At 46.6% G+C, this 11,912-nt stretch overlaps 1 protein-coding gene across 1 annotated transcript; it reads right to left on the reverse strand.

Annotated features, from left to right (window-relative positions):
- Nucleotides 1-285: 285 nt before the first annotated feature.
- On the reverse strand, nucleotides 286-1,665 carry LOC101951844 (olfactory receptor 11A1-like). The gene is made up of 2 exons (XM_005310419.3): nucleotides 735-1,665; nucleotides 286-419 (listed from the first exon to the last, which is right to left on the reverse strand). Exons 1-2 carry the CDS (start codon nucleotides 1,663-1,665, stop codon nucleotides 286-288), a joined length of 1,065 nt encoding a protein of 354 aa, XP_005310476.3.
- Nucleotides 1,666-11,912: the final 10,247 nt, after the last annotated feature.

Here is an 11,912-nt window from a genome sequence, read left to right on the forward strand (position 1 = left end):
ATATGTGCTTGAGGGGATTAAAGATGATGGATATATATATCATCCGTGACGTCTTCTAAACAGACCCCTGCCTTTGTTTAATGTGAGCCTTTCAGAACATTTTCATAAGATTGGAAGAATTAATGGGGAAATCTAATAAATCCAGAATAGAACATTCTTATGATTATATCTCAAACCACCTTACAAGTATTCAGAAAATGTTTGAAGAATGATTTAAAAAGACTCAAGAGGAAAACAGAAAAAAAACCCACATTTTATTGCCACTTAATACTGAATAGTTCCCGGTCATGCCAACTGGTAATTTTTTAGTTCATTTGTTTTGTTGTGGGAAAGGTTGTGATGCACACAGGAAGAGTAGCCTGATGCAGAGCCCTGGAAGGTCAATGGGAACCTTTCCCTTGATTTCAGTGGGAATTGGACTTGTTCCTCAAATCTTCTTTGAAAACTCTGAAACTCAGCTGAGGGTTAATGTAAACAAATCCATAAAGATAGAGGCAGCATAGGAAAAGTAGGAACCAAATCCCAATGGAACTCAACAGCTGTTCCCTGGCATGCAGGAGGTGCTGGGAGAGAGGGGAAGGAGTTGATAAGTGGGGCCCGCAGACCCCCCGGGGTACCCTTAGGGTCCATGGATCCCAGTTTGAGAAAGACTGACTTAGATGGTTCCTTTCTGACTAGTGAAATGATTTATTCCCATTTCAATCAATTTCTCTGAATTCATAGGAATACCCTACATTTCTGCAGAGCTCTCCTCAGGGCTTCCTTGACCTCTTTGTTTCTCAGGCTGTATATAAGGGGATTGATCAGGGGTGTCAAGACTGTGTAGAAGAATGAAAACACTTTATTTGGGGCTCTCAGGGCCCCGGTGTTTGGTAACATGTAGACAGTTATTAGGGTCCCATAGAAAACTGTAACCACGATAAGATGGGAGGAGCAGGTGGAAAAGGCCTTTTGTTTCCCAGTGGTGGAAGGGATTCTCAGGATGGTGGAGATGATATAAACATAAGATGCCAGGGTCAAAAGAAATGGAAGAACGATGTTTATGGAAGAGAAGATGAGGGTCGCCAGGGTAACCAGACAAGTGTCACTGCAGGAGAGATTAGTAACTGGTGTGAGATCACAAAATAAATGATCGATTTCATTGGGGCCACAGAAGGCTAATTGTGACATAAAATATATTAATATGGATAGAACAATGAGTGAACTTAACCAAGATCCAGCTGCTAGCTGCATACAGAACCTGATATTCATAAGTGTTGCATAGCGCAGGGGTTTACATATCGCTAAGTACCGATCATAAGACATGACAGCTAACATATAACATTCAGCAGTTGCTAGGAAACCAAACCAATAAAACTGAACCATACAGCCCATAACAGAAATGGTTCTGTCCCCAGTCAGGAAAGTGGCCAGCATCCTGGGCAGGATGGTGGAGGTGTAGCAGATCTCCAAGCAGGACAAATTCCCCAGGAAGAAGTACATGGGAGTGTGAAGGTGCTGATCAGCCACAACTAGCGTTACAATTAGCATGTTTGCAGCCATGGTGACTATGTAGATCCCTAGAAACAGCAAGAAGAACAGAATTTGCAGTCCAGGGAGATTCCCGAATCCCAGCAGGATGAATTCTCTGATAGACGTTTGATTTTCCCCTTCTGCTTTCTCCATTCTCCATGTGCTGCAACTAGTGATTGAGAAAAAGTACCGATTTGTTAAGGAGTTTGCTGTACAATGCTGTGGTTTCCCTCTATCTGATTAATTACAAATTCAGTGTGCCAATGAAGATCAGGGTTTATATTCCCTCCCAACTGAGGAACGGCTTCTCACCCAGGTACACACCAAAGAATGTCCCCAGTTAGTCCTGCATTGAGTTCAATTAATTGTGTTTGGCTAAAACATATTTTCAAAAAAAGCACCCAGAACCAGCCATTTAAAGGTATTTAGGGGTCTAGTGGGATTTTCAAAGGCATCCAGGCAACTAAAACTCATTGATCTGAATGGGTATTAGGCAGGTAGCTACTTTTGAAAATCCAAGTAGGCACCAAAATACCTTTAAAATTCTGGCCCAGGGTGACTTGCTTAAGGCTATACAGAAAGGCAGTGATAGAGCAGAGAATAGAACCCAAGTCTAGTCTAGAAACCAAATGACAAGCTAGTGCCTTAAGCATTGGGCTACCCTTCCTCTTGAAAGCTAACATGGAGCATTAAATGGCCAGAGAAAGTTTGTCCCACTGGTGCCACTACTTAATCTGTAAGGATTTCCAGTCGCCATGCATTTCAAATGTAGAGCCCTTTCCTGTGTGGTGCTCAGACCCTCCCAGGAAATGCTGAGGGCCCTCTGCTCCCTCTGAAATTCATGCAGAAGACACGCAATAGAAGAGACATAGCATCTCACAAGTCTGGGGTGGGCAGGTGCATAGGAAACTGCAGTACAAGAAGGGCTGTGTAGTCAGCCAAGAAACTGAGGAGAAAGGTGGAGAAAAGTCTCTGAGAAAGTGAAATGGATAGGGAGACAGACAGATAGGGGGATGTGTAAGGTGATTGATGGATAGACAGAGGAGTTTTTATGGGAACAGTCAGAAGTTTAAAGAGATAGGTAGATAGATGTGTAAAGGACTCAACAGAGATTTATAGATGTCTAAGTAAAAAGATAGAGGGATGTGAAAGGGGTTTGGTAGAGGGAGAGATAAAAAGACAGAGAGAGACTGTAGAAGAGGCTTGATATAGGGATAGATTTATGGGCTTAGAAGGGTGCCTAAATGGCTTGTTAGGTGAGGGGTGGTAGATAGATCTCCTTTGTCTTTCATCAACTTCTCTAGCAATAAATCATTATCACATTCTAAAGTCCTTACTCAGGCAAAGCTCCAGTGAGTGAAGACACTGACCAAGAGGGGTGCCCTCTGAGGAAGAGATAGAAGATTTGCCCTGTGACTGGTCTCAATCACCTTTAATCCTCAGCATGAAGCAGCGACCTCTCCATCGACGGTGACCAGGTCTGGTCTCACAGTCAGTCTTGTCCTCTTGGTTCTTGGACAGAGAGCTGCATGTTGCTGTTGGGATGGGTCTCTCTCCTGCTGCTCAGCATGCCAGTCTGCATGACTCAAATCCTTAATGTCTCCTGCTCTGGATTCTTGCATCCTTTATTGGTGAAAGCAGCCTCCCCTGGCTACCTCTGCTGCTGGGAGCTCCTTTGGGCCTCCTGCTGGTGATCACTTAGAATTACCTTCATAGGGAAAATATTAACACTGTGCTGTTTTGTTAGAACAGTATAACACCAAAGCTGATGCCTCTGGCATTCTCACCCCAAAGGAAATTTTCCTTTTCCCCCATGTGCTCTGTGTGTGTCAAGAACTCAGGAGAATGGGGAATAAGATTCCATACCTTTAATAGTAAAATCTAGTTCTAACAGGCCGTTTTCCATTCATGGATCTCAAAGCACACTACACAGTATGGCAGTATATTTATTCCAATTGACTGATGAGGAAACTGAGGCACAGAGAATGGACATGATTTCCAAAGAGTCATGAAACAGCCACTGGCATAGCCGGAAATAGCCCCCAGGCTTCCTCCACCAATATGTCAGCCCCGTCTGCTTTGCCGCACAGATTGAGAGCTTTGTCTATTATCATTCAAAGATTTCAGTGCGTATCTGAGGGATTTGTATTGCTGCCCATCACTGTAGTATCTGGGTAACTTCAACATCAAATCAATAAGCATAGCAAAGTCCCTTGTAGATTTAATGGAGTCTCTGTCTTGTGTTACTTTTTGGTGTGAAAACAAAACCCTCTTCTTTGGATTGAAATTTTTCAGTTTTGATGTTTTAGATTGTATTCATTCCTTTTTCCCTGAGTTGGTATTTGGTTGTGGGTTTGGGGATAGAAGGGGGAGTGATTTTATATTGCCCCAGCAGAAATCACTAGAAGCACAAGGGCTGTGATTATTTGATGCTGGTGACTCCTTAAGGACTCAAATAGAGATGGGGGGCCCCATTGTGCAGAGTGCTATACACACAGAGAGGAAGTGTCTGGCCCTGTCCCAAAAACTTGCACTTGACATAGACAAAGGGGAGTGAAAAGGGACAGATACAATGGTTTGTCCAAGACCCCACTTCAGGCCAGAGCAGCAAACAGAATCCAGATCTCTTGGTTCACTGTCCAGTGCCTTACCCAATGGAGCACTGTGTAAGATTCAAGACATTTAAAAAGGCTTCAGAACTCAGGCATTGGAGTCCAGCACTCATAAATCCCAGGTTATGTGTGCTAATCTCACTGAAGTTTCTTGCCTTTTTTTTAGAAGGCCTTGTGCCCTCACCGGGGGTTGAAATGCCCAAGGCTGTGGTTGGGGGAGTGAAAGATGTGAAGGTAATTAAACAGTGGAAAAATTTACCAAGGGTCATGATGGATTCTCTATCGCTGGAAATTTTAAAATCAAGATTGGATGTTTTTCTAAAAGACATGCTCTAGGAATTCTTTGAGGGACTACATCTACACTACAAACTTTGGTCAATGCAAGTTACTTCGGCATAAATCCTTTATAGATACTATGTTGCTTGTGTTCGTGCATGCTTGGCTCCTTGCGTACACCCCAGGATTGCTTGTGTCAATCCACAATGCGGTACACCATGAGTAGGTATCCTGGTGTTCAACTCACCATCATTCAGCTCACTGTCTTTTGGGAAGTTTTGGCAATGCATTATGGGGCAGAAATGAGTCAAGCAGGGGTGACTGGGAGCAAGAGTCGACTTCCCACCATGCAATTTCTCCATTCTGTAATGCCCTCCATATCCCATCATTTTCACACCTTTCTTAAAAATACAACAATCCTGCACAACCCTTCTCTCTCTCTGACATCTCTGACAGAAGCGCAGAAACTGCACAGCTCTGCACTGTTGTCACGACTGTTGCAAACAGATGATGCACGTGTGACGGGTTGGATCACAGAAAGCCCTTTGGGACTGCCACCTGATGTCCTTAGACTACCTGTGAACCTGTTTTCCCTGCCACCTTGGGACTTCAGTGCCCTGCCTGGTTTGAGCCAGACACACTAGCCTGCTACAAACACAGACCCAGGTCTGAACTACGTCCCCCAAAAGCTGCAGGGTTAACCGAAAACAGCTTAAGAAGTGCTCCTGTCTCCAGCACTCAGATACCCAACTCCCAATGGGGTCCAAACCCCAAAAAATCTATTTTACCCTGTATAAAGCTTATACCAGGTAATCTCATAAATTGTTCACCCTCTATAACACTGATAGAGAGAAATGCACAGCTGTTTACCACCCCTCCTCCCCCCAGGTATGAATACATACTCTGGGTTAATTAATAACTAAAAAGTGATTTTATTAAATACAAAAAGTAGGATTTAAGTGGTTCCAAGTGTAAGCAGAGTCAGAATGAGCTCTATCCTGACATCTGGTGGTGAGCTGTGGAAAAGGACTTCGGGGGCTGATCTCGTTTGCATGGGCACACCCACCCTGCCTAGCATGATGGGACTGTTTGCCCAAATGGTCACTTTGGCTGCTGTGGGATCCCCAGTCTCTTTGTTATTGGGGCAGGAGTAATAAAGTGGTGTTATCCTGGTTATGTGAATCAAGGACAGTAGAACTGTACTTGGCATTTTATGATGGAGGGACTCGCCTTCAACTAAGTAACACTCGCTGGGCAAGGGACATGGGTTCCAAAGTCCAGGGAATTGAGAGAGAGGGCAGGGCAGGGCAGGGCAGGGCAGGGCACGGCACGGCACGGCACGGCACGGCACGGCACGGCACGGCACTGCGGGACCCTTCTGAGGGTCCTAAGCACTACTTGACTACTTCTCTTCTTCTTCTTCCTCCTCCTCCTTTTCACAGTGTAATAACAGAGCTAGTTTTGACTCCGTTAGGAGTCTTATTACATACTGCAGAACTGAAATCACTGACACCTTGCTCTAAGCATTAGATCTATTCTAGGCTAGTGGTTCTGAGTGCACCAGCACTGAGGCTCTCCTCACCCTCAGAGATATTGCAAGATATTTCTTTTACAGACTAGTCTCCTTCTAGTCTGGGTCCAGTAATTGCTCACACCCCTCTGGTTACTGTCCTTTGTTCCAGTTTCTTTCAGGTATTCTTTGGGGGTGGAGAGGCTACCTCTTGAGATAGCTGAAGACAAAATGGAGAGGTCTCCCAGGGTTTTATATAGTTTCTCTACTGTGGGTGGAAATGCCTCCCTCCCCCTGTGTAGAATCCCCTCTACAAGATGGAGTTTTGGAGTCACCTGGGCAAGTCACATGTCCATGCATGACTTAGTTCTCTACAGGAAAGCTCAGATGTGGATTCGCATCTATCAAAGTCTATTGTCACCTTAAGTATTTCTTGATTGGGCACTTACTGAGAATAGTCTTTTCTCAAGAAGCTGACCAAATGCTTCACTGAGGCTACTTAAAATCAAACATGTACACAGCCAATATTCATAACTTTGAATACAAAAATGATAGATGCAAAACAAATGGGATGAATATATTCAGTAGATCATAGCCTTTGCAGAGATATGTTACATGGCATATGTAGCATCAAACATATTTCAGTTATGTCATATATACATTCATAAGCATATTTCTATAAAGCATTATAGAAGCAGGGAAATGTAACAATTTCATGGAGGACAGATTGCTGTGGGACACAGTGCAAATCAATTTAACATTGTTGGTAGCATTCGCAGAGCAGTGGTAGATCATAGAATCATAGAATCATGGAATATCAGGGTTGGAAGGGACCTCAGGAGGTCATCTAGTCCAACGTCCTGCTCAAAGCAGGACCAATCCCCAACTAAATCCTCCCAGCCAGATGGTGGAGTGCAGCTTCTGGACCCAAGAAACGAGCACTGACTGGTGGGATCTGTAGCATTTTATCTCAAGTGAATTTAGTTAATTACATTAATTTAGTATTAAGTAATTTTGTATTATATTACCATGGTTCTGTCTCTGTTGGCTACAGTTTCAAGCTCAGATTGAAAGGTAACTCTGTCATTTGTCTCAGATCTAGTCTCCAAGAAAACACAAAAAGCAAGGAAAGTAACACAAGCCATTCACAAGAAAAATGTCTAGTCTGCCTTATCCATTTTATTAAAGTTACCAGCACGGTTATGATTATCTAAGCATATAAAATTCCTAAAAATACCCATGCATACATCCTGCTCACATCCTCCTAGAAAATCTTAGGGTCTGAGGGGTTCCTCAATAATTGATCATCAATAGAGAGATGGTTCCTGATGGAGTTTTCCTGAAGTTAACTCATTTTTCCCATTCAGGGCACCATCTTTTATAACGTGATTCTGACAGGGCCGGTGCAACCATTTAGGCGACCTAGGTGGTCACCTAGTGCGCTAGGATTTGGGGGGCACCATTTTCTTTGGCAGCGACCACGGCAGCTGGATTTTTGGCCTCCCAGGTCGCCGCCAGCATTTAGGCGGAGGGAGCTGGGGCAGTGGAGTGCGGGGAGGGCCGCCTGAAGCAAGGAGGGGGCGGCACGCAGGGGAACTCCCCGCCCCAGCTCACCCCTGCCCCGCCTCCTCCCCGAGCACCTCCCCGTGGCAGCTTCCCCCCTACGCCCTGAGGCGCCCCCACAGAGGCACCCCCACATGGCGGCAGCTCCCCACCCCCCACCCTGAGGCACCCCACCCGCCACAGCTCACCACTGCCCTGCCTCCTCCCCGAGCACGCCATCGCTACTTCACTTCTCCTGCCTCCCAGGATTGCGGCGCCTAAGCTGATTGGCGTGCTCGGGGAGGAGGAGAGGGAGGGGTGAGCTGGGGCGGGGGGTGTGCCTCAGGTTGGGGAGCTGCCGCGCGGGGGTGCCTCAGGGCAGAGGCGGGGAGCTGCTGCGGTTGGGGGGATGCCTCAGGGCGGAGGAGGGGAGCTGCCACGGGGGGGTACGCCTCAGGGTGGGGGCTCGGGGACGGGGGGGGCGCAAGGTAGAAGTTTCGCCTAGGGCGCGAAACATCCTTCCACCGGCCCTGGATTCTGACTATAGATAATATACTGCGCATGTGCATGCAAGAATCAACCCTCTTTTTTCTTATCTGTATTGTGTCCCCCAAGAATATTAGGCTATTCTGTTTTTCACAAGAGGTTTAAAGTCCCTTTTATTCTCATTAGTATTTATGCACAGCATGTACCCTGAGGTTAGGGCATGTGTTAGAAAAATGTGACTATCTGGTATCTTATAATCAAAAATGAATCTTGCAGTTAATTTTTCGCAATACCACCCATTGGCACATCTTTTCCCATAACCTTATGACATCAGGATATACTTTGGTCACTTACTTATGTCAAGTATTTCTTAAACGTAAGGCCTAGTATAGCTAAGCTAAAATCTTGCAGGCCTCAGCCTGTAGGCCTTGCATTTCAGCCATACTCACTTAGATACCTAATGCATACTTCTCCCTTCTGACTACTGATCAATCTTATCCTTCTATAATCCTACAATTTAAATCTATTCAATGTACAATGATTACATATGACATGACAAGTTAGTTAATCATCACATCACACAATAAATGAATGATCAAATGAAGCAATTGCCTACAGATTGCTTCATAATGCAGGTTAGAGGTGACAAGCAGTAGCTGCAAAACTTACAGAAGCAGAAGGCCACATTCCGGATCTGTGCTGAGCTCGCCCCAGCCCTCAGCCACCAGAATGAATGCTGCATTGGCAATTGAGAGGCAACTGGATTGTTTCCGGACAGTGGGAAATCATTTTGGAGTTGGAAAATACGCAGTGGGGGTCATTGTTATGCAAGTGTGCAGGGCCACAAATCATCTCCTGCTACACACGAGTGTGACTCTCAGTAATGTGCAAGACATAGAGAATGGATTTGCAGCAATGGGGTTCCCGAACTGCAGTGGGGCAATAGATGGCATACGTATCCCTGTTTTGGCACCAGCCTACCTTGCCACATAGTATAACAACAGAAAGGGCTACTTGTCTATGGTCGTGCAAGCATTGGTGGATCACTGGGGATGCTCCACTGACATCAGTGTTGGCTAGTCAGGGAAGGTGCATGACACTTGTATCTTTAAGAGCACAGGACTGTTCAGAAAGTTGCAAGCAGGGACTTTTTTTCCCCAACCAGCAGATTACCACTGTCAAGGTTGAAATGACAGTAATGATCCGGGGATCGAGTCTGCCCCTTGCTCCCCTGGCTCATTAAGCTGTCCAGTGGCCACTTCGACAGCACCAAGGAAAAATTCAACTACCAGCTCAGCAGGTGCAGAATGACCTTTGAAGGGCTTTTGGTAGATTGAAGAGGCAACGCCACTGCTTGCTCACAAGATTGAACCACTGTGAGAAAAATATCCCAATGGTTCTAGCTGCTTGCTGTGTCCTGCATAAGATCTGTGAGGCAAAGTGGGGTGAGGGGGATGCCACAGGGGTGGCAGGCAGATGTGGAGTGGTGGTCTGCTTAGTTTGAACAGCCAGACACATGGGCAATTAGAAGAGCACAGTGCAGAGCTATGAGGAGGAGGAAGGCCTTGAAAGAGCATTTTAACAAGGAGCCACAGTGACACATTGTGGAAGTGGCGCAGGCCGAGGGACTTACTGGCCACCGCTTCCAGCAGCCCCCAATGGCCTGCAGCCAGTGGGAGCCGCGATCGGCCGGACCTGCGGACATCTGAAATAAATTAAAGGAACAGAACTTAACATGGGGAAAGAACATCCTTGTCCGTTTTGGCTTCATATACAGCAGCCATGGCTCTCACAGATCAGTGTATGTGAAGCTGTGGGTGTCCTTACTGTCTTCCTGGGTAAAGCAGTAGGGATATGAATGCGGCTTCTGCTGCCATATGTAAATGTTGAACTGGGATGTAGGGAGGTTTGCAATGGAATTCTCCGTTGACTGCAAAGGGAGGCCAGACCATGACTGTTGAATCTGTAGGTCCACAAGAATCTGCAGCATCTGTATTTGCTGCTGGATAAGCCCCATTATGTCTTGGGGCATCTCCCTCTGCTTTTCCTGCTGGGACTCCTGTGCCTTGTAGCCCACAGAGCTAGCTTAGCCTTTTTATGTTATGTAGCAGTAATGCAAGGAACCTACAGGCCTCTCTCCTGTAAGACATTGGCTTAGGCAATTTAGCATAAGTAAAGTAGGCCTACGACCTTTAGCATGTATCAAATGGCCTGACTGTTACACTAGATTTTGGGGAACTGGGAATAGCTTGCTCAAGAGAGGGAATTGGTACATAACGATATCAGGCAACCACAGGAACACTGAACTGATACTGGGCTTAGATATTTTAGGATAGAATCATTGGCTGATGTTTACCCGCAAACTTGCTTTAGCAATAGGTGACGTATATGATAATGAACTAAAAGGCATGAATAAAGGTACCCCAAAATGATGAGGGTGGGGAAGTTAGATATGGACATGGGAGGTTGGGCATCTGAATGAATAGTCATGATAGTATCCATGCCCTCTAACAGGTCAAGCCGCTATGTAGCAGGGGCTAGCTTTTCCATCACTGACTCTTCATGGTTATCATCTACCACCAATCTCTGGCACCAGGCATCTGGACAATCGGACTCATTTGTCTTGCCAGGGACAGGGCTGACCCTGTGTCTCTTTCCACCAGGTCCCCAAGGAAGGGTGTGAGTATATATTGAGCAAGGGATGACACCAAAGATATTCCTCATACTATATTACTGCTTTTTGTTTATGTGGTTTGGAGCTTTCTTGTCTTTACTAACGGTGTTAATAAAAATGGCTAAGACATTGCTATGCTCTCAGTGCAAATGTCTTTGCTGTACATCCCAGAGTTCCCCATACGCTAATGAACTTCTTAACAATTAGCAACCAGTACAATTATAAACTGTTAACAGGGCCGGATTAACGCAGGGGCTCTAGGGGCTGCAGCCCAGGGCCTCGGGCTAATGGGGGCCCCGCAACAGGCCCGCTGACGGGGGGGTAAAGAGGACAAATGCCCAAAGGCCTTAGTCCCAAGGGCAGTGCAGTGAGACTAAGGTGGTTTTCTGCCCGCCCTCACTCCACACCACTCCCGGAATCAGCCAGGGCATCCCCGTGGCCCCTGGGTGGGGTATGTTTCCACAAGCTGCGGGCAGCAGCATGCCGTGGAGGCCCCCCTGCCCCCCCAGGAACCACTTCCAGAGGGGTGTGCCAGTCACTTTCAGAAGCCACCTGAGTTAAGGGCCAACCCCCTGACCCCCTCCTGCACCTCCACACCCTACCCCCACCTAAAGCCCACACACCATCCCGCATCCAAACTCCTTCCCAGAGACCGCATCCCCTTGGACAGGGGTCCCACAAAATCCCAGTGTCCCCAGGTGAGTTAATCTGTCCCTGATAGTTAAAGAATCAGGCTACATCCATTCTCCTGTCAGTTTTTTTCCCTTCTCCAGGCTGTCTGCAATGTTCACCCTCCAGGCCCTCTGTAGGCGGGCCGATGCAGCCTTGGCTTGCAGGATCTCACTGAATATGTCATCCTGAGTCCTCTTCTTTCTCCTCCTTACCTGGCCCAGGTGTTCTGAGACATCCCTAGTGACACTTCTGCTTCACAGTGACCATGCACAGCCCCACTCACCAATCCCAGCCATGAGTGAGTATGGCCCACTGTGGGTGAGAAGGGTTGGGGGGATGTAGTGGGAATTGTTTGGTTGCATGAAACTATGTGTACAGGGCAAGGGCACTGAATACTGGCATCATTTTCAACAGTTGGTGGTGATTTTAGCTTATGGTAAAAAAGGCTCAGAGAGCACAGCTGCTGCTGGCATGCTGAAGCTACCCAAGGCTGTATGCTGCTAGCCTATTAACGCAATGGCACCTGCTGAAGTTATAGCCAACTGGGGTGGGAAAGTGTCCTAGTGGTGAGGAAGAAATGAGGCTGCCATCCCTAGAAACCTTCAGGAGAGGGTTGCAGAGTACCTCC

The sequence above is a fragment of the Chrysemys picta genome, chromosome 13, assembly GCF_011386835.1.
Source record: "Chrysemys picta bellii isolate R12L10 chromosome 13, ASM1138683v2, whole genome shotgun sequence".
Classification (NCBI taxonomy): domain Eukaryota; kingdom Metazoa; phylum Chordata; order Testudines; family Emydidae; genus Chrysemys; species Chrysemys picta.